This window comes from Cygnus atratus, chromosome 1 (assembly GCF_013377495.2).
Source record: "Cygnus atratus isolate AKBS03 ecotype Queensland, Australia chromosome 1, CAtr_DNAZoo_HiC_assembly, whole genome shotgun sequence".
Classification (NCBI taxonomy): domain Eukaryota; kingdom Metazoa; phylum Chordata; class Aves; order Anseriformes; family Anatidae; genus Cygnus; species Cygnus atratus.
In genome coordinates, this window is record NC_066362.1 from 13,715,943 (window position 1) to 13,739,762 (window position 23,820).

At 35.8% G+C, this 23,820-nt stretch overlaps 1 protein-coding gene across 3 annotated transcripts in view; it reads right to left on the reverse strand.

Annotated features, from left to right (window-relative positions):
• ORC5 (origin recognition complex subunit 5) overlaps positions 1-23,820 on the reverse strand; it is a 70,749-nt gene that overhangs the window by 24,642 nt on the left and 22,287 nt on the right. For all 3 annotated transcript variants that reach the window (XM_035549572.1, XM_035549573.1, XM_050708421.1), the window contains exons 10-13: positions 23,635-23,687; positions 21,275-21,387; positions 18,220-18,267; positions 11,104-11,214 (exon numbers count right to left, since the gene is read on the reverse strand). In XM_035549572.1, the coding sequence (XP_035405465.1) occupies positions 11,104-11,214; positions 18,220-18,267; positions 21,275-21,387; positions 23,635-23,687 (325 nt within the window). The remainder of the gene's footprint in view (positions 1-11,103; positions 11,215-18,219; positions 18,268-21,274; positions 21,388-23,634; positions 23,688-23,820) is intronic.

The window sequence follows — 23,820 nt, forward strand, 5'->3', positions numbered from 1 at the left end:
AACTCAGCACCATTATCAGCTTTTATAATAACAAATAATTTTCATAGCAGATTCACCTGTTGATTAGCCAAATCACAATGATTTTTTCTAAAAACCAAGCTTGTATAAATCAAGCTTTGCCAAGCCTGATCTATGATATGTTTCATTTTAGCTTCTTATTCAATCACTCTTCAATATTTAAAATAAGTAGTATTTGTAATGTTTACTAGGAATATAAAGTTTAAATTTTTTTTTTTATATTTACACATACCCTGCTGTCAGTCTTCCACATTGCCCCCCCCCCCCCCCCGATATTTGCCAGTTTTTATTTCCATAGATGGAGAAGAGAGATTATGTCAATTCTTAACTATTCCTCATCTATCAAGAGGCATTCTTTTGTCAACAAGCTTCATATTTTGAAATCCTGCCTTTCAAATTAACTGTAATGCAGCTGCTTCTTTTGTCCAAGATGCTGTGGCAAGCCCTGCTATTCCCTATCAGATGAATAGAAAGCAGCAGAGGGTCTTTGGGGGAGGAGGGATGTCAAGTAGAAAGTCAGTGGCTTGAAGTGACTGCAGTTGGCAGGGCAGAAACAGTACAAGTATTCACTGAAGTGATCCAACATATTCTTTAATGCACCATTTTGCTAACTTGTACTCTAACACGTACAATGGTACATGGATACAGCCTTGGTACTTTCCCAGCCCTTCAAAAACCATAAGGGGTCTCCTGGTACAGACACAATGCTACAGACTTATTTCACATGTGATACAACAAAATCTGTATTGAAATTAAAAATGGGGGTTAAGCACCTAAAAAGAACATAGTCTAGACAGGGAGATGTAATAGCATGTTAGGCAGGGAGAGGAGGACAGAGACCTTATCCTATTCTAAGGAGGGTGTCAGCAAAACGATTATAGCCAACTCTTCCACTAGTGGCTGTGAATCATTTTTCATGCCATTATTGCAGCGGCAATTATATTCATTACTGTATGTGCAGGAAAGTACAAACCCCATTTGTAAGTGAAGGCTTGAAAAATGAAGACATTGTCAGGGTATCTGTGTGCTCACAACTCTGCTGAGGTAAGTGCCAAGGGGGAAATGAGGCTATTTAGGCTAAAAGACAATGGTAACACAAGGTAAAAGAGGTAAAATTGGCCTTGAGTAATCTTAAACCTGGAATTAGAAATTAATGCTAGTTACCAAGGCAGTGGAGAAACTGGGACATTCAATATTACTGTCTGACCAGAGCCCAGTTCTAGGTTTGAAACTATTTCATTGAACCAGGTCCTAGACAGATTCTCAGTAAAGAGATGGTTTCTTTCTCCAAACAGTTTGTGATCCAAGTTGTCAGAAAAACCACCTAAGTTGTTTTTAGGAGAATGGTAAAATTTATAAACTGTGTTAATGATGTCACCTGGGCGCTCAACAGGTTCCTTCTAGTCTTATATCATACAAGGGATTTGCAAAAGTAGTAAAAAACTCTACCCTAACTCTCCAATTTACTTTATCTTAATATTGTATCCTAACTCATCTTGATGAAGAGCTGGCAATGCTGGAATGGATTGTGTGCACACACTAAACAGTTAAAGGAAAGCGATTAAAAAACTTATCATATACAGGCTGTTTTTAGATATATACATTATCAAGAGAGGTTGTGCAGTACTTGCTTAATTAATCTTTGCTGTCTTAACAGATGAACCAGATGTACTATTATGTTCTTTGTTCTTCCCTAAAGAGGGGATGAGCCGATTATTTATCTCCAAACAATAGGAGTTCATGTACCACAGTGAAGATATTTTTTTTAATCTGGGAGGCAATCACTAACAAGCTTCAGCTGCAACTGCTTGATGTAAACACAGTGTGAATTTGTTCCTGGAGTATTAAATGATGTTCCTTCCATTAAGTACATGAAACCAATTTCTAAATAAGCATGTAAAGAAAGAGATGGAAAGGACAGAGCTTGGGAGGAGCAGAACTGTTTTGTCTTACATGTAGTCATATTTCCTTCTCTTATACACTAACACATTTTCAGAGAGAAGTTAAAATTTGAAGCTTCAAATACCGTTTACAAATAACATAGAGAGCAGAAGTTAAAGAAACCATTGGTAGATGCAACAAATCCCTATGGGATACACCATACAATATAAGATGTCAGGGCACGCAGGAATATATAAAGATCACAAGGCCACAAGAACTGTTTGTGAACATCGTTAACAGAATCACAGAGAATATAAAATTCTTCATCACTGTTCTAGCAACCTTGTATATCTACCTCAAAAATCACATTTTATTTGATTATATTTGAAAAGTACAAACTGATTGTAAACCAATTTTAAAAAGCAGTAGTATATAGCTATTTACTGGCTTATGAGAGTAGGTAACATCTAAGAATTTGCTAAAATAATAAAAGAAGGAAGATAGCAAGAAAGTTTTTTAGTCATTTTTTTTCTAGCTGAAAGCCTTGATGAACAAATTTATAAATTCCCTTCATCTTTCTCAAACTTACCCGTATCTGAAGTCCTCTCCCCCCCCCAAAAAAATTTCTTCTATAAAACTCTTCAATGATCCACAACAATTTGCCTTTTTAAATACATTAATCTGTGCCACAAAAATAACTTAAGTGCCAAGATGAGCACTGTTACTTGAAGCTCCTTGGAGAAGTAAGAAGAATGGAGAAAAATGAAGAATACCTGAATTACTGAAAAGAGAGAATTGAGAGAATTCAAATAGAACAGAATTTGGTTAAGAAAATACTTTTACATTAAGAAAGCTTCTAACAAGACTGTAAAGTTGTATTAATATCACCCCAAAATCAAACAAGGTTTAAGTAAGTCAGACAACATGGTCTGACACCCGGAGGGTGGAGGTAACATTAACTGAATGTGGTCAAAGTGCATCAGTGTCAGAATGATTCCCCATATACGCCAACCGTCTCATTAAGGGACCCTTGAAATATAGGATAGGCCATGAGGCAGGTGTGTCCAGGCTTAGATTGTGGGACCCCCGAAGTCACTGGGAAGAGCCACCTGTGAGGTAACCCCAGAAAAAATAAAAGGAACCAGAGGCGCCAAAAAGCTGGGAAATGCCGCGATTACGCATTGAGGTGGTGGAAGTATTCCACAGATGCCACTTTGAAGGGCAAGGAGAGGTGAGTGAACCCAATGGATGGCCCTGACCGAGGAACCAGAGGCGCAAAAATGTGAGGAGGGCGAGGGTTTTAAGGGGAACGTATGGGCCTGAAGCTAGTCATACCGGTCATTATGTGCGGCGGGTTGCTGATTTCACGTGAGGTGTACGACTAATAAATCCATCTGATACGAACTGCATGAGATATGTGGTGGAGGGTTGTTGTTAGGGGTATGTCCTGGAAGCATTCATTGGATAGTGGCCTTGTTATGTGCTTGGGTGTGGTGGTTGTGGGTTGATTGGTTGGTCCTGGGGCATTCATGTTGGAGTGGTTTGGTAGGGGAGTGCTGTGAGGGTTTGATGTCCGTGTACATAGTATGGGTTTAGCACCTGCTTATAGGGTAGTCCGCGTATAATGTATATTACTGGGACCATGTTGTCCCAACATAGCATAGCTCAAACATAAGTTTTTCTAGAAAATCTTTTCTGTATCAACTAAAACTCGAAGGAATTGAGCATATTCTTCTGCTTCTCTCTCCCTCCACAATTTTAATTACCAAATCCTACCTAAACTGAGAACTAGGAATACTTTTATTTTTATTCAAAGTCATGCTGAGACTTAAAATATAGTCAGCTGTTTGGTAAAAAGTAAGTAATGTTTTCTCCCTTTCTTCTGCATAAAAGCAGCTCTCTCAAGCTGCCACAGTCAGTGCTAAAGTGCTAACCTATATTCCCATGCTGTGCATCACATTAAGTTCCTACTGCAGCTCATAAATTTGTCAGATTACTTCACTGACCAGTAACAGAAAATGAAAAAAGAAAACTGAGTTATTTACCTCGTCACCATCTTCCCAAACCTACTGAAAATCAACAGAGTGCTGATCAACAGATTACTATACTTTCTAACCAACAGACAGATCTAGCACAATAAAGCATGTGATGCATAATGCACCTGTAGAAGAAAACGTGGTAGGATTGAATGCAACCGTAACATCATAAAGCTAGAGGAAACATAGCTACAAATTTGCCAACAGCCAAGCAAGCTGTTCTAACAATCTAAAAGGTCTATTAGGTACAGGAAACCATCAAGTCACTGGATCAAAAGGCTACAATACAGCCCCATATGGGCAAGATAACTGAAGGGGATGTACAAATTACATGAGACTTATTGTACATGAATGCTGTATACGACATTATGTAGGACCAATATTTTGAGCTGTAAAAATGGTTGTGTACCTTCACAAGCACTGAAAGAGAAAGGGAAGTTTATTTGTACCAGTAATGAGAATTACCCCAGAGTCTACGGTTTATGTTTGATCACCCTTTCTTTGGGAGGTTAACAAGCAAAGGTCTTCTTACTGATGAGACGGGGAGTGTACCATAAATCCTGGTAATTCTCACGAGAACAACAACAACAAAAAACTAAATAAACAAAAACCTTAAGACCTTTTCCACCTACTTCTGTTTTTTTTGTTTGTTTTGTAAACATAAATGCTTCTCCCTGCACAAAATTCTAGCAGGACCATCCTGGGCAAGCCAATGCCCGTGGCCAGACTGGATTAAGATGTGTACTTCTATTTACTTTCCTCTGAAACAAGAGGACAACAGTGAAATTAGTAGATTAAATCAATATGGCACAAACAGAGGCTGATGATATCCTCTCTTGCAATTTAAGAAGTGATAAAAATAGGGAAATACACGACAGCATGCTTGTTTACATCCCAGAAACAAAATTTAAAAAGCCAACCCCCACACACAATTAATCAACTCCAAGAGCCACTTTAACTTTCACAATCTTCTCACTTCTGAATGTTCACTACTTAATTTTCAATGACAGTTAACCATTTCAACAACATAGAAATTTATTCCTCAAATATATCCACATTATATAGACAACTATTACAATTGCTACCTAATTTTGAGGTACTACTGTCTACTATTGTCTAACGGGCATAGAAAGCACAATAAGGCACCTTCCAAATTCAGATGCACGATATACTGTAATTAAATCTTCAATCAGCTTGCAATATCATGAGATTAAAAACTTTTAATTATTCAACAAGAAAACAAGAAATCTCTCCACAACAGAAACATCAATCATGAAGTTTTGGACGCTCAGCTCACCTGAGAAGACGACAAATACATTCCACCAAGAATGAAGTACCACGCCTTTACTTAGCTAACATTTGCTACAAAATTTTCAATTATCTCGGGTAAAATTTTAGCACCAACTCTACCTCATTATCCAGAAAAAAAGACAAGTACAGTGGTTTTGATATTCAAAGTAAAGGGCCAGCGAAAGTAAGTAGTTTTGGAGAAGAAAAAGCAGAATCAGCAGGAACCTTTATTTTTCTGTATTTTGCTTGTTCTTAGAGAGACTATTGACAAAAAATGATATACTTCTGGTCATATAACTAGTGCAAGAGCACGTTCTGTATTTTTCACACCCTCTAAAATAAAAACACCTCTCTTCTTACCTCCTCATTCTGCTTCACAATTAGGCCTTGTTAGGCACATCTTCGCATAACATGCATTTTTAGCCAGACCTTTTTTGTCTGGAAACCCACCTATTTGCTCCCTTTTCAACTGATTTTTTGTATTAGTGGTAAATACTTTAGTCACTCACATTAGTTTCATAGGAACAGTCCCCATAAGAGCGAGGAAAGCTGGAACACAGCACAGGAACAGCTGATTGAGCAGAAAAGAGTAATTCTGCTTCTGCCAAGAGTTGTCAAGAGCAGAATGGGAAACAGAGTATTTTCAAACATTAACACAATCTGAGCTCGTAGAAACAATTACATTTTTTTTTTCAAGTGGAAAACAAGTTGACAGTACTCTTTATCAAAGTTGCTTCATCAAGAATATCCAACATAATGTGTTAACAGAGTTAGCACTATGATCGGGATAGGGGTACCTGGTGTCTCAGACAGGCTATGCCATAATAAAAGCAAACTCCCCATCAAAAAAAGTTGGTAAGAAAAGCAGACTTCTTTCCAATCCTGCAATCTGAATTTTACCATAGTAGGTAATTTGAAAAAAGGTAGATTAAATAGCAAATTCTCATCTGAAAAAGCAAGATAAAATATGCTTCTAACAAAAGATGGACAAAAATCTTGCACATAAATTGCCACGCACTGTTCCAGTTTACCTATATAATATTAGATATTCCTTAACCTAGTCCATGTGAGGCAAACAAGAAATCAAGGGGCGGGGGGAACAAACCTGTCAGCTTTTTATGTTCCAGGAACGGGCTTTTTTAATCAAAGGAAATTATATTCCTCTGGCTCCCTCCAGCTGGAAGCCTGCTACATACATCATGGGTTTCGTGTATTTCTAATAGCCCTGTATCATATTGGAGCTTAACACGCTACTTGAAATCTTATAGCTGTAGACTTATTCTACCTTCAGATAAAAAGCTCTTGCTTTGTAGCCGACATCACTTGGAGTAGAGTTTATCAGTTTGACAGATTAGAAAATTTTAATATTTAACCTTTCTTCCAAATTCTTACACGTTTATAACTACATTACTTTTAGCCATTTGTAGTTTTCCTACGGAAATTCAGAAATTTTCTTTGATCCCATATTAAACAGAACAGAAATGCCTACTAAATGAGATGCAGGCTATGATGTATAAGATAAGTGATACTACACTGTGTACCTACAAATAGCCTTTGTGGAAATTTCATTTTCCAAGCGCACTATAATCAGAAATTAATCCTAACTACGTATATATAAGGAAATAATATATTTTATACATATTTCTCTATACTTGTTATTATATAGTTTTTATTTTTATATATAAACATAACCTATTTTGAAATAAGCTAACAGTCTAACTTCAATGCATCGTAATAAAAATACAGACAGAACTGAAGTTACCTATTAGTTACCTATTCAGCAAGTTTCAGCTATTAGTATATTCTGAAATAAGTTATCACACCTCCCTGCATAAGTCTCTTGAAACATTCTGGGATGTACTAACAGGTATGAACTATGGAAAAACGAAGGAGATAATTCCATTTTACCTAATAAAGGTAACACCAAATGTAAAGGTAGCTCAAATGTAACTAGTTCTAGGCAATCCTCTTTATGAAAAGCATACTTCACAAGAGAGCAGAAGAAAAATAAAAGGTCTAGAAAACAGGACACATGAAAAACAATTAGGAGAATTTAAATATGAAGAAGCAGTTGAAAAATCATTTTGGTAGAGGAAAAAGTATTGGTGGATTTGGGCTTGCAAACCACAACGTAAGCCATCAGAACAAAAATGTCTGCCCACCTACCGGTTGTGATAATAAATGAACAGCACTTGTCCACTTCAGTGTAAAATGAGCTCATTTAACAAAAATCAATGCCGATAATAAATTCCCACATGATGTTCTGTGCATATATTTGTTTCTCTCCTATATACTAAGGTCCATTTCTATAAAGACAATAATATTGTATTTCTGTCTAAACAGGAGACACCTAAAATGAAACACTAACCTTCTACAGACCAGAACTGAACAGACTCTCAGAACCTTTGCAATATGCACTTGCATTAGCTATTTTAAAGTTTCCCTGTATTCATCCATTCTGTAGCAATTGCACTTGGACACAGCACACAATAATCTGCACAGCGGGTATGTGTGGAGACACAAATCATACTCCTGGTTGCTCCCTAGGGTTGAAAAGGCAAGCTGCTAGGAAACGTCAGCTGCTGTACCTTGGTAAGAAAGCCCTGACTTTGCTGCTGCTGTTGTAGGATGCAAAATACATACCATGTAGTTGCATGGTTTTTAACACTGTGTGAAAGTACATTTTTCATTATTTTTTTTTCAATATTTAGTCTTTTTAAATATTTCAACTACATGCTTGACCTACCCATACATCCAACAGGAGCATCAGCTGTGCAAGTTCTGTCCCATGCACACATGATGTGGGTAATATCATCTTCAATCTGTTAAATTGTTACACAAAAGTGCATCTGAAGAAAAACCTTAGAAGATATTATCTGAAACGACTGCAGAAATCAATAGCGATTTCACTTCCCTATTTCTTGGTTAGAAAACAAGCAAATTCAAATAAATTTTGTGACATCCAACAGTAACACACAATGTGTTAAAAACAGAATTGCGACAAATTCATGAATGAAAACACGAATGAAACAATGAATAATCTGGAGGAGAAGGAACACTGAAAATTTCAAGTGAATATAGAGACCTATATTTACATACGTACTGACATCAATAGTCTAAAAATCTCACCTTAACAATTCCTCACTAGATGTGTGAAAATGTTATCTTAAAAAAAGAGCACAAAAAATTGAAGAATTTTCCATTTTTAAAGTGGCAACAAACAATTTTTATTTGCAGAAGTGGAAATTTGCATTTTTTTTTTTCCTGGTGCTGCTTCTCCTGTACTAATTAGTGAGGGGGAAAAATGAGCAAGCCAATTTTTTTCGTATATAACCCAATTACAGCAGGAAATATTTATATCAACTGCAAAGATCATGAACCTAAGCCATGCATTAACTTTTTTTTTGAAAAAAGCATGAGGCCATTTTAACAACTAATTAACATTAAAGGGCAAAAGTTAGATTAAGATTCAAATTTTGTTGAAATTGTTTAGTAAAAACGAAACATTTTTAATAAAACCTAGCATTACTTTTTTTTTTTTACTGCTTATTAGCAGAAAAGCTTCATTTTGAAAAGCTAATAACCAGAATTTTTGTATGAATAGAAATTATGTAAAAACAAGAAGGATTAAGAAACATCAAGAAATCAGGAGCATGGCAGATCTTAAAGCAGCTGCCAGTCCTTCTTGAATCTTGACTGAGATGGCAAATCAACTTTAAAGCCGAGGCATGCTATTTTCCGACAGTACATGAGGAGAATTAGTAAGTATTTAGTTTATGCACAGCCTTTTAGTCTCCAAAAAAAGAGCACAAAATTAAAAAAGAGCACAAAAAAGAGCTGAATCAGTTAAAAAGCCTAATATTTGATTTACATTTTAAACTTCTGTATAATTTCAAGAATGATTTCCATATTTGATACAGAAACAAGAAAAGAAAATCTTGTATATAACAGCAAAATATATAGCTACTGGAAGGATAATATAACTCAAATATTTAAATTATTTGGAAAATATTTACAGAATAGCAGCAAAAATCAGTGGAAAATAAATTGTTTTCAAATATGCAAGAAAGCGCTGTTAAATATTATGCCTACATTAAGCTACTTCTGAAATCTATTTTAAATTCTACTCTATGTTATTTGACATTAGACATTATGAATTTTTAATTAATTTAGCACAAAAAATGGTTTTAGAACAGAAAAAACAAGTAAACTATAATATTTTATTATGATAGAAACAAATCTAATTTCAACTTGTTTGCCCTAACCTGGCTACAGTTTAATACAACCTATTACATCTTCACAGTTTAATCTGCATATATCCAGAAGAATAAAGACGTACAATTATTGTTTGATAACACTGCCATCTAGCGTACGCTCTAAGTCAGCGTGAAGCATTTATTTTAAATTTTCATTCTGAAATTATGTGTACAGGGACAGGAGAGGGAATTACACACCATGTACAAACTGCACATCTCCTGTAGCGTTTAACAGTGCGTTAGAATAATGACATTTCTCATTCGGATTGCATGTTAAATATACAGACATATTAATTTTGAAAATATACCATAAAATAACACTAACACGTTCAGATGGTTTTGATAGCCAAAAATAAGGTAACTTACAGGTAATATCCTGCATGTAAATTTTACTATTTATCGTTCCTGGTCGTTATCATTTCCTTTCACATTCCCTGCATAAACCATGCACCCAAACTGAAATTCGCTCCTTGAAACTGAAAAGTAAATGTTTTTATTAACAGATTTTGAGGTTGATGCCTAATAACTTTGCAGGCCTTAGATCATTAACAACCTTTAACTAAAGGAGTGAGAGAAAACATTACATGAAAACGTAGGTGATGCAGTAGGCAGCTAAGTCCTACTAACAACAGATACTCACATACTACTGACTATTTAAATACAGTACTATACTTTACTAGGTCCTGTATTTCTTGATTATACAAATACGGGAGATGAATTTTGCCAACTTAAATGTGTGTGAACACTGACAATTAAAATAGCAGCAAACTTACTTAGATATCCTGAACATATTTCCCAGAATTTTACATGAAAACATATCAGATTTAAGTAATCCTTAGTTAAATTTGAGGCTTAACAAGCAGAGGTAGAAAATATTTCTATAAATAAAAGTTAACCACAAATGGAAAGCAAGAAGGCAATAGAAAGGGAGATCTAAAACAGACACAAGATCTAAGAATCAAGTTGACAGTAGGAAACTATCTTTATTTATACGGAACTGGTACTCGCACTTGATAAACCTAGAGCATTAAAGAGAACCCTAGGTTTACCTCATTTCACTCAACACTATAGTTACACTGCCATCTAGTGAAATGTGATACCAACTCTCCTCTGCAAGAGGGTTAAAGTTGGTCCAAATAAAAAAATATCACCCTGAAGATATGTATATCACAGCAAATACCTTTCACCTTCAAATACCTTACTCATCCCTCTGCTCTTTCTTGACTACTACACTTCTATAACATGCATTAGGTGACTAATTCTGTCCATAGGAGAGTGAACATTTATATACTTAAATTGAAATGTAATGTAAGTACGCTAACAGACTTCAATAATAATCCAAACTAATCAACACAGATCATATTCCATGATCAAGAAAAATGTTAGCTATTTGAAGGTTTCAGACCATTACACAGAAAAAACCCTCATATTCATAGCTACTAATACCGATAAGTATTACTCTCAGCCTTTGACAACATAATGATGTGTTTTCTCATTACATTTCATTAGAATGGTGACTTCAAAAAAAACCAAAAAACAAAACTCTCCACACACCAATGCAAAACCTCTTCCAAGATTCCACACCATATAAAGGAAATAAAAACAAGTATGTACGTACTCACCTGGGAAAATATATTTGCGGTTGGAGCAACTCTGTTGTCCACGATACTGTACAATATCGCTAACAATCTGTCCAGAGGAAATGGCTTTGGTCCAAGGAGGTGATTGCTGGTCTGCAAAATAAACAAGATTTTTTAATCCAATAGATCCTTCCTGGAGTACCACAAGATGTTATTCCTACATCTTTTCAGTCTCTGAGTAGGCACTATAATTCACAAGAGTCTTCGTATGTATTATGGAAAACGCTGAATATATGTTTATCAATCAATATAAATATACAGACATAGGGCTCTATTTAACATGGCAAGAGTTCAAACTGCACAATAAATTGGAACATTCTTGAGCTTTACCAGAGGATCTGATGCCAAATTTCTTGTCATTGGATTTATAGATTTACTCGTCCTATTAAATTACCTTGTCCAATCTAAGGATTAAAGAGGAAAGACTAGATTTTACGGCACTCTCAAGGTGCAAATTTTCTTCAGTTTATCAACAGGAATACGTGCTAAGACTTCTTAAAAGCTCACAATTTCTAACTAGTGAAAAAAATGTAATACTTTAAGTTTATTCTATTGCCTAGAGTCTATAATACACAATCATCTACGAAGAACTGTACATAACAGAAAATTCTAAAAATAAAACCAAACATCTTTTAAGTATGTTCTTGTGTGTTTTCTCTACAGAAGACAAATGTTTTACTAGCATTTGCATTTTGAAAAAGTATATAATGAAAATATTCTGCTGAAGAATCACCTTATCCGCTTTGACTCATTTTAGCTGAAGAGATAGGATAAGACTAGTTTTTCTGTGTTTTGATGGTAGTTATACAAGGTTCTTATAAACTCTAGCTGGAAATCAGAAAACCTCATACTATAAAACAAAATAGGCCACATTACATTAATTTGACATCACGCATAGTACGTGAGGTGCTTTACTACTAATTATCATAGTTTTGTCAAAAAGAAAAGGAAAAAATGTTGGTTAAATGACTTTATAGAAAAAGCAGCAAGTGCAGAACAAGAGTTCCTTGTCTTGAATGCCATATTAAACTTCTCTGATAGACAGACTTGTCGTCTAGAACAGTACATACAGTACTTGACAGATTAGGTCTTTTCCAGTTTAACAGAGCTCACCTGATTTTCTGCTATCAAGTCCGATCTCACTTTCATGGGTTTGAATCATAGCTTCTACTTTAGCTCCTTCCAGTAAAGAAAAGTAATGTGTAGTCACAAGGGCATGGTAATTGCTTGCCCTATGTTCCACCTAAAGCCTGCTCCTTCTAAAGGGAGTGAGATTAGCTGCAGGATCAGGAAATACACTTGTTCCTCTGAATACTATGCTGAAATCATTGGTAAACTTCTGCTCTAGAACAAGTGTCAGAAGACTGAAGTTATTTAAGACTTCCTAAAAGTAAGAACCTATCTAAAAATCAATAATAGTCACAGATTTTTAACCTAATGGATTCAGAATCATGTCAGTACAATAACAGCATTGATAGCAAGTATGTGCAGGGATGTAAGGAAAAGAAACCTCATCGCTATTAACATAATAGAGTTAAGGCTAACAATGTAATAAGTTCAGAGCTGAAAAATACAGCTAGAGCAAGAGATTCTGTAATGTTTACCGATAATTTAAGGAACAGACAGGGGCATTCTGCTGCCAGAGGGTACAGTTTAGCATAAATATTTACTCATTTTAAAATCTGCTTTGAAAAGAGTCAGTGACCAAGTAAACACATATGGGACCAACCACAAATTCTTACAGAAATGTTACCAGACCCTAATTAAATTATTCAGGATCTACATGAAAGAAAAAATGGCTAAGTTTTAAAACTTGGTTTTGCTTTTTCTCTGTGCCACATGGGATACTTCTTTTAATCTATACCAACAGACCATGCAGCAGCGCTGAGAAAATACAGAATAAAGAATTTCTTCTTGAGTTCCACTCCATTCATACTAATCTACAGAATCACAGAATGGTTGGGTCTGGAAGGCAGCTGTGGTGGTTATCTGGTCCAAAGCCCCAGCACAGACAATTCAATAGGATTTATATGATTTTATATGAATTGCCTAGGGAAGTCTCTACTGTTGTTAGAGTCTCAGAGAACTAGCTTTCTAAACTCAAGTGGAGTCTACCATCAGATTTCTGGCAAAGAATAATGGCAAACCATGTAAAAATATAAAGCAGAGCCCCAAATGGCACAAACTGACATACAAGAAATCACATTTAAATGGAGCGGGGGAAAACCTGAGGGGAGTTAAGCACCACAACAGGTTGCCCACCAGGTCATGGAGTCTCCTTCCTTGGGGATATTACAAACAACTCAACGTGGTCCTGAGCGACCTGTGCTACGTGACTGTGCTGGAGCAGAAAGGCTGGAATAGAACCAAGGGGCCAGTACACCTCAGTTCTCCTGTGATTTTGTGAATTTTATTCTGTCCCCATACAGAAAAATGTTTTCCTTATACCTAGTACAAACCCCTTGTTTCAGGTTACGCCAAATATTTCTCACTCCCTCACCATTCACTGCTGCATTGTATTTTCTAGATGATCTCCTTGCAGGATGCTTTCGAGTCCCCTTTTCCAACTTTTCAAGCCCCCTTCTCCAACTTGAACAACTGTACTTTCCTCAGCCTCTCCTCACAGAGAGGGTGCTCCAGCCCCTGAACTTGCTCCAGTTTGTGTGTCTTGTACTGGAGGGGGCAAAACTGGACAGAGGATTTTAGATGTGGCCCACAGAGTGCTAAGTGCGAGTGCCCAGAGTATATCCACCTCTCTCCACTCTGCCATTTTCACTCTCTCCACTTTTGCCATTCAGCTTCCGTTCTTGTTGTGTGCGGTGATTTATTCTTCCTGGCAAAGCAGCCAAGATTAAAGAGGAATTTCAAACAATAGCTTGCTTAAATCTGCTTCTAGAAAAGGACACCTCAAATATACCACCAGCACTTCCAAGTTAGTAGTTATCAGGAAAACACAGCCACCCATTGCTTCAACAAAACCAAAAAAAAAAAAAACAAAAAAAACCACTTCTGATACATGTTTTAGCTTTTAAAATCCAGGAGGTGTCCCCAAAGCTATCTCTGGGCTAACAAAGAAAGCAGTAAGACAAACCACCAAAACTTTACTTGAAACCATATAGACAGATAAGACCAATTCACTTGAACACAGCACCCTGAGTCAGAACGCAGGCATGGTTGAAGTTACAAACTGCACAATCCCCTCCCCTTATGCTTCTAAACATATTCTCCAATATCAACAAGAAAAAGTCAAACATACAATAATTAAAATGAGTACACTTCTTCAAGTAGCTAGCAAGCACAATCAGCATGCAGTAATTCCTGAAGTTGCATTTTGTATACAGTTACTTTTGCTCTTAGTATTATCAGCTCCCTGCTTTGACACAATTATCTTTTGAATTTTCAGATTTAAGAAATTTTCTTCTGGAAAAGTTAGAGTTAGATAAAAATTAAATGTTTCTTCTAGAAGTTACACTTCATTAGAATTCTTTGGCAGCAACAAATTCCTGTAAGATTAGGAATGGTTCAGAAATTCCTCCAAACAGAACATAGTGAAGAATTAGATTTGTGAAAATCTTCTGCAAGGAGCTAAGATAAATTACTGCATAAATTAGTACTTACAAAAATCCAAGGGAACCCTTGTATCATTTCACAACAAAGACACTTTCCACATTCAGAAAAGCTCTCCAAGAAGTTTTATAGCAATGAAATCTGATCAGTTCTGTTTGCCCTCTCTTCTTTTCATCTTTGGCAATACAGTTGCCTAGTTGTTTAAAAAGACTTTCCCATAGATTCCACCATGTGTGCTTGTGAAGTTTCATGCTCCCACTGTTTAACTGAACTAAGCCTTTCACAGATCTACAACTCCAAGCCACATATTCATATTCCAAAATATAATGAACAAGAATGAGAATCAAAAGCATTCCCTAAAAAGTAAAAGCTTAACCCAAACTAAATTGCCTGCTCAGAAAGGTGAAAGTCCTTAACCTCAATTGGCTGGATTTTCTACCTTTTTATCATGTACTTAAAAATGGAACTATACTTCTCACTTTTCTTCAGGAAGTATTTCTGAATTATATATGATTTTATATATTATATAAGTAAAATACAAGTGTTATACAAGTATCTTAGGTTATAAGCTAGAAATTCTGATAAAAAAAACAAATTCTAGTTTAAAGTTAAGGTAGATGCACAACAAATTCTTTGACAACAGAAAAAACACCAATACATCTGATCTGCCAGACTGACATCTGTAAAAGCATAGTCCTGCGGAAGTAGCTTCAACAGGAAGATCTCTCACCTGTCACTAAACTGGAAAAACATTGTTATATACTAGCCATCGAAAAAAATAAAATAAAAATCTGCTGTTATCTGCAACAAGGGAAAGGTATTTTTTCCCCTCGTGGGGAATTCACAAGATTTACTTTTTCTAATCAGAAAGTACAGCCTCTAGACTGAACAAAGAGTTAAGAATCAAGAAAGATTTTCAGTCTGGCTGTACCTAAACTTTTAATGAAGGATTTATTTCATTTAATGTTAGGTTCCTGACAAGTACATATGTACAGCCAGACTAGTTTCCTAAGCTCCTACTATAACCAGTAGAAATCTAATCAATATAGTTTATGGTGCCATTCATCTGACTGAACATAGAACCCACTTTAGCATGAGATGAATCACACCTACACTCCACTGCCCACATCGACTAGCCCTGCACTGTCTATGGAGGGATAGCTTAGGTGCAGCACCCACTTGGGGTTAGGTGAATTTAATCTGTAAATCTGACTTTAGACAAGTTTATCTGAGCAAAAGTTTGTAAGCACACACACAGCTGGTGTGACAGATACAAGCAAATGAGCATTTACTTGTAGCACTGCATCTGTAATTCTTTATTCATGCATTTCAATTTCCTTCACTGTAAAGTCACAGTACCAAAATATACAAGATTACACATCTGTGTGACTATGTCTCCATGCAATATTTATAAAGTTAGAGGACAGTAAAAGGAACATAGGTCTAGAAGATCCCTGTGGGACCTGCAATCCTGTTCTCTGCTATCACAGGTACAATGTCTCAAAATTTTTCAAAACCAGACTGTCCTCTGACCTAGTTACATTTTCTACCATCAACTGTTATGGTGAAAGGGTCCTTACCTGTCAACTACAAAGACACAAACAGAACCAGTGCTCTCGAAGTCCTCTTGAAATGCCACCAAGCTCTGTCCTGTTGGTTAATCCCTACGACACATTCCTGTTTCTTGCACATTAATGCAGTTTAATTAAGTTTAATGTAACAGAGTCAACTCAACAGATATTTTCTGCTAAGTATATTTGATTTACTGGGATTATAAAGTTATAATTCTCTTCAAAGTAATAATAATTTTTAATACAAGAGGTGCAAGAATTAGATCATCTGCCATCTTTGAAATCTATCTGATCTTTTTGACTTACTTTTGTTTATATAACTATATGATCCTGTCAGTTACCCTCATTTACCTTTCTTTCCTCAGGTTTACATGAGAATGTAAATAGACTACAGGGCACAGACTGTGTCTGCATATTCTGATGCTGCAGGAACATTAATAAAATGAAAAACAATTCATCATTAATGCAAGCGCTTCTGAGCGCTAAGAAGTAAATTCAGATACAAGTGCATTTAAACAATTATACAAGAGAACAAGCTCTACAGTACAGTTAAGGTGCATTTAATAAACAAATACACAAGAGAACAAGCTCTACGGTACAGTTACAGTGATCATGACCTCAGTATTCCTTCAGTAAAACTCTATTTTCCCCTTTCTTTTGAATTCCTAGCTGTCTCCATCTCCCTAGTTGTTACCATCTCAGCATCCAAGTAGGAAATCCTGTTGCTGAGAGAGAATAAAAAAACACTTTCCTTGCAGAGGCTGCAGGAAGAACATCTTGGTCTAAGATACAGTAATTATTCCTCCTACCCCTCTCCTGAAAGTGATTTATCAACTAATTAAGATGTGGTTGTATTTCAAGAAGATAATAGTCCTTAAACTAATTAAACGCTCTAAAAGTCCTCTGGAGTCAACGTGCCAGAGAAAAGACACGAGGTCTACACGTGCAAGATATGTATTCAAAGACTTAAGAATTCTTAAATATACATAACTATCTACACAGCGGTGCAACACATGGTTTAATTTTATTTCAACTGATGCTTTCACATGTATAAATTGCACCCTTACAGAAATGGGAAAACGTGAAAATAAATAAAAAGCCTTTGGATAGCCAAGGACTCTGGTCTCCCCCACAGGGGCAGAAAGAGGCGACAGGCAGCTTCAGAAACATGGGATTATTAAGCTAAGAAGGTTTGAAATTTTTCACCCAAACTCCACATAGCATAGAGAAGAAAAGGATGTAATAGCTTCTGCACCGATTTAGTGCTGTCTGCACTGCTCTTGATTTGGGGATTTGTCTAAAAACATGTTTTAAGTGTTCAAGTTTGACTTTTTTATATTACATTTACAAATACACATATGGGTACTTGCTTTCCTAGTACATCATGGCTCTCTCAGTAAAGACTGGTGCAGCTTAACTAAATAACTAAACATCATTGATTTAAGTACAGTAATTAACTACAAGAAAAGTTTAGTTAATAGTCTGAAGGGATAATGACTTTTTTGGTCATTTGATTCTTTCTACCTAAACAACAGACAGGAGTGCAAAGTCCCCAAGGCTCAACACACAGATTTAAGCCCTTCTATCTTACTGCATCACTAGGAATTAAAGTGACCTGATTTTCAAAACTGCTAATCATCAATTACTCTAATATCCTCAAGAACAATTCTGATACCTGGCTCCTCCACATATAATGCCCTCTAAATAGCTTTATTGAGAACATTTAGTTACACACTAAACTATGGAGGACAAATTTATGGTCCAGTAGATTCCAATGAAATAAAAGCGTGTGCATTGTACAGAAATTTATATCATATAAAACAAATGCACCTCTAAGTTATGTTATGCAACGCTTGTTCCTACAGTAAAGGATATGAGGTAAAGCAAAATATAAAAGCAGCAGTACAGCAGGAAGACAATCTTTGTTCCCAAGCTCAGCATAGATAGATAAGATATATACCTTTTCGTGTTTCTTCATAAAGTTGGTCTTCTTAATTTTCCCATGATGCTGTAAAAAAAAAAAAAGCAAATATGACATGCAGATTATTTTCTGCTTCTTCTACAGCCATGACAGAATCAAAAGAGTAAACAAAAAATTGTGCACTGCATATGGTAGCATGCTAGTCTGGTTCAGCTTCTGTCTTACACCTCTCTTGTGTTACTTAGTAATCCTTCTCACCAGAAGCCCTAAAAAAAAAAAAAAATCACACTTGCCTTACAATTTGCTTCATCATGTCCCCAGGTGGTACAAAAACAACACACTAATGTCTGTTGGTGAAATGCATTTTTTTTCTGATCTAACCTAGGACTGGTGAGAAGGGGAAGTGAAAATTTGTTTTTAATGTTACTTTATATGCAACCTCCCTCCTCCAGCCGTTAATCATCTCATGAAAAGGCAAATTTTTCATTTTTCTCTTTCAAAGAAAGTTTACATGATGGCCTTTTCATTGGCCACTTCATTTTTAAAATACATTCATTTGAATTTTCATCTTTTATTTCCTCCATTTTAGAATTAGATGGCATGCAAGCTAGCAGAATGACAACCAGGAAGTAAATTGATACAATACAAAGAGAGTTCAAGGCAGAGAAGCAAAAGGACAAACAGAAAACTTAACAGAGGGGAAAAAAGAATCAGAAAACATAATTCAAAAGGAGCATCCTTAAAGGAAAGACTGCACAAAGATAATACAAAGTATTCTTGGATGAAATGTGAGAGCAAAATGAGGACAAATACAGTAAACAAGATGTTATAAACGAATGGGTAAAAAAAATGAGAGAAACAGGGCAATAAAGGATGACATGGATAAACGCTGTAAAGTTAGTGGAGACTTGCAGTTATAGTATTCTTTAACATATTTAAGCACTATTTCCCAAATATCACCTGAGAAGTTTATCTACTAGTCTTATTTATTACCTTGATAATTATTAATAAGTGTATCTTATTAGAATACCCAATGAATCAGGAAAAAGATGTCTCCAAAACCTTTTTTTTTTCCCATTTTAGTGTTTAAAATCTCGTACTTCGTATTTATAGACCTCAGCACTCATTCATGTCAAGAAAAAAATATTGGCTCATCCAGCTAATACGTATCACATTTTGCTTATAAAAAAAGGGTAATTTTTATCACGCCTTTGAAAAGGGCTGCTGTGATCACAGAGAGATGTCAGAGAGGAAAGTGATCAAGCCTGAGGTTACATGGCATGCTAGTGATGGATCACATCATACTATTCATTCATTTTAAAGGTTATGCTGGGATCTCCATATGGTGCACTTAAGTTATACCACAGGTGTTTCAAACCAACTGAGCAGATACCCTGTTTCTGTGCAAGCACAAGAAAACATGAAACTCAGAGCTGATTTTCAGTTAATTTTTAGTCCTGTTTTCTATTAAATCGATAAAATAATCTGTACAGATTGCTTTTTTTTTTTGGTTTAAAGGATATTTTAAAAACAAGTTACTTTTCATTTAATCTGCATACAGCTTTTGAATCTTCACAATACTAATGCCATCACTGCCAATTACTACTTCATTGCTTTATCACGCTGTTATTATTCCAGACCGCAACAAATCATAAGTCTGTCTTTAGCTGTTGTATACCCTAGCACCTATACAAGCAGAGCAGGTTAGCAGCTCAATGACCATCCTTTTGTTTGCATCCCTTTTGCTTTCTGGCAGTCCTTAATTAACTACTCCAGAAGATATGTTTCTGTAATCTACTTGCAATCTCATTACAGCCCTGACACAAAACCCTATTCTATTTTCACAGCCTGCATGACTCAAGAACACTCAACTTGAAGACTTCCCCTGAAGTGTTATTTGTTGCACTTTGAGATGCAGCTATTTCTGAACTTTGCCTCAGCACCTGATGAAGTGCTAATTGCTATCAGATGATACATGTGGCAGGAACGGTCACTTCTCCTGTTTTACCAATTCTTGGGAAAAATACTTAATATCAGTGATTGAAATGCCTACACAGCCCCCACTTCAAAAACTTTAGAAGTTCATGTTGCATTTGCTGTCCACAAATGTACATAAGTTCAGGAGAGTTCATTTGCAAGAGTGGAAACCAACTTCAGAGATGCTAAAAAAAGGAGATGGGAAACAAATTGAGAATGTTGTTCAGTGAACACAAGTAAGCAAGATGTAGCACTTTTGATAACATGCTTTACTTAACTTGTAGACTTTCCTGTTTGAGTTCCAAGACTGATGCGGAAAAATCTGGCCAAAACCATTTGTTTAGCAAAGAAATTTCTTGTTCTTCTTACCAAGCAGTTTCTTGGTAAGAAGAACAAAAGTTTCCCATAAAGAAAATTTGTTAGTCAGCATCTATTACAAGTAATCCTCCACCCTTCTAAAGAAAGGACCGGACAGAAAGGTGAAACACCTACAGCTTTCACCATACGATCAGACCAGAAACATGAAATTTACTTAAACTAATAATATATTAGTATACCATCACTAGGAACTGCAGTAAACTTCAAAACATGTATTTACAAGTTTTCTTCAAGAGAGGAAAAAAAAGCATATCCTTAAAAAAATCTTTTTATTTTATTCACTCACCCCATTTGCCATGAATACCTTGTATTTATATTTAGACATGTATTGATATATACTGTAATAATGCCAAAAACCTTGCAGTTGGTAAAAATGCATAAAAAACAACTGCTCACTTTTCTGAGATACATCTTCCTGCCTGTATTTTGTCAAATTATAATTTTTTAAATTTATTATTAACAGAAAATGAGGTTTGGCCCATGAGCTGTATCAACTTACAAACACACCGCACAACACTTGTGCTGTGTCGGTGTTACACATGCTTTGCGATAAAGAGGAAGCTTGTCCTTAAAGCGTTATTAGTGACTAAGTGATTGTTACCAACAATGATGTGATCCACCAAAAAACTTTTGATGGACCACACACAAAGATAGCTCAAAATGAACAGTTAAAGAATTTTAAACCAGGAGAACCACTACGAAGGAATCCAATATACAGCACTGAAAAAAAATCCATTACCTTAAGAAAGAACCTCTTATCTGTCCTAACAGGATTGTAGGAGGCAAGGTAAGCAGCGATTAGAAGAAATTTGGAGTAATAAGGAAGTTCCACATGGGCATGTGCAGAAAGTCCTACAAAATAAACAATCAAGAGCAAGTTTTAGCCACGCATAAACCTCTACAGACTTCAAATTATACTGGTTTGTATTCTCCTGTTTCAATAACGCAGACTCTACGTTCTCTTCCTTCCCTCCAGCTCTACTCCTGTATGAGTACTCATACTCATGAGTACAGCTTCTTCGGACAAACTTGTTACCAGAGATGAAAGTCAGTGAAGGGCAAGGAGTGGTGGCATGAAGCTAAACACAATGCACATCCTTAACTCCTTATGGACCTTTCCCAGAAGCTGTATCTAAGGATCAGCAATTCAAAAACCACAGAAGTGCCATCTCCCTAAAAAAATCTCTAGGATACTTTCATTTAAGGTAACTTTAACAGCAAGCAGGGCAGATGAATAGACATATTTAAATACAATTGCAAAGCCTTTCTCCAAGACTGTTCCAGACTGCCAGACACAGCTCAGCAAGGACCCCAGCTTTCATGATGGAGAACAAACCAGTGCTGCATTTCTAAGCAACAGTTCAGCATCCTACAGTTTCTAGCCACTGTTTCATTTCCTACAAAAAGGAAAATGTTCTTACAGTTTCAAACTTGATCCAGCTGAACTAGCGTGCTACATCTATATTTCACTAATATAAAAATCTCATGTGTTACAAGCACAGTACTATACAGTCTACTGCCCTTCCCTTGTTTTAATTCACTTTGTAATTTTTCCTTTACCTATCCCACCCTTATCACCATAGTTGTTTCTTTCACCCAGCTCATGCAGGATGATCAAAACACATTACTTCATGAGTTGTCTAACTATGGAAACAACTAAAGGATCTCTCTCATGCCCTCTTCTCTTACAAGTTTTCACTTCAATTGTTTCTTGTTCTGTAAAGTGCTAGTACCTCTACGCTTTAATCCACAAACATCAGCAAATAAAGATCAAGGAATTAAAGATGTTTAAAAGTTAAGATTCAGAGCCCTCAGTGTGATGAGAAGCACCCTACGTAATAGCTAGTAATAATTTCCTTTCAGGTAGTCACAAAAGGAAAGCAGTTTTAGCTTTAATTCACACTCGTGAGATTGTTTTGTATTACATGTTAATTATATAATGTAACACCAAATAAAAAAATTACATACAGACAATTCAGCTTAATACAGATGCATGTTTCTACTTCTGATCTGCCACCATTGCATCATGCACTGATCTATTTGCTTAATTACATCCACGGTAAAATTCATTTTATTTATTTTTAAGCATGTTATTATCAAATGCTGTTTATCAACAATATTTTTCTACTACATATGCATAAAGTTCACCAAAAACGTGTTTTGAATAAAGTCCCCTTTTCTGGGTTTGTCAAGTGCAAAAGTATTTCATGGCCATCTGGGTATGGAAAGAGGAATTCAGTAAGAACACTTTGAATCAAACTCCTTTGGTCAACAATGTAGAAAAATACCGATTATAAAGCAAATATAGGAAACAGTCTGATGATTGCAATTATATTACAGATAACTTTAAAAAGTGGCTATTTTATTTCAACCTAAAGAAGAAATTATTTGTCATGAGGGATAATATGGAAAAGTGTCCACAGACTAAGAACTGATCAGAAGACCATGACCAACTTATATCACCAGGAAAATGTTTTAGTATTTCTTCCTAAACTGTAAATGAACACTAACAAATATTAAAATTAGACTTTTAGCCCCTTGCAAAGTATAAAATCCACAAAACTGTACTCCTGCAAGGAAAGAACAGCAAAGAAAATTTGTAATCCTGATATTTATCTGATATCTTTATCAAGAAGTAAGGGCATAGACACCTATTTTGTTTAGGAATGGGGTAAACAATTTGAATAACAAAAAGCAAAACAAAACACCACAGGTATAACACTGACTTGCTCCCACAGACAATTCTGCCAGTTGGAATGCAGAGGTTTGGTCAGGGATCAGCCCTTTCCTCATCCATTGTTACATGGAGAAATGAAACTTGATTTTACCCCCAAAGGACCTTAGGAAAGATTACTCCTAGGATATTTGTCACAGGAAAAAAAATAGCAGCAGTCTTTTCTAGAAGGCCTTCTCAAAAAAAAACAAAACATAATATCCCTGAACTGTAACTGAATAGTAGGTATCCTTGTCCACATTAATTCCTTTCACATATTATCAGGTAACAGTTACCAAATCAATAGTAGCAGTATACAAGTAGCAGTATACATTTTACATTACAAGCCTCTGCAGAGTTACTGTATGTGGTTAGTTGTAAGTTACCTTTCAACTGCCCGGCTTCTCCTTCATTGTGCTGTAAGCGTTCCCACTGTGAGCTAAAAGACAGATAGTGGAAGTATATAAAGAAGTATTTGTTACTCCCATGTAAAACCCTCCTTTGGGTGGGTTTTATAAAATAAACATATAGCAAACAGGTGTTTTAACTTCATGACTCTGACTAGGATATAG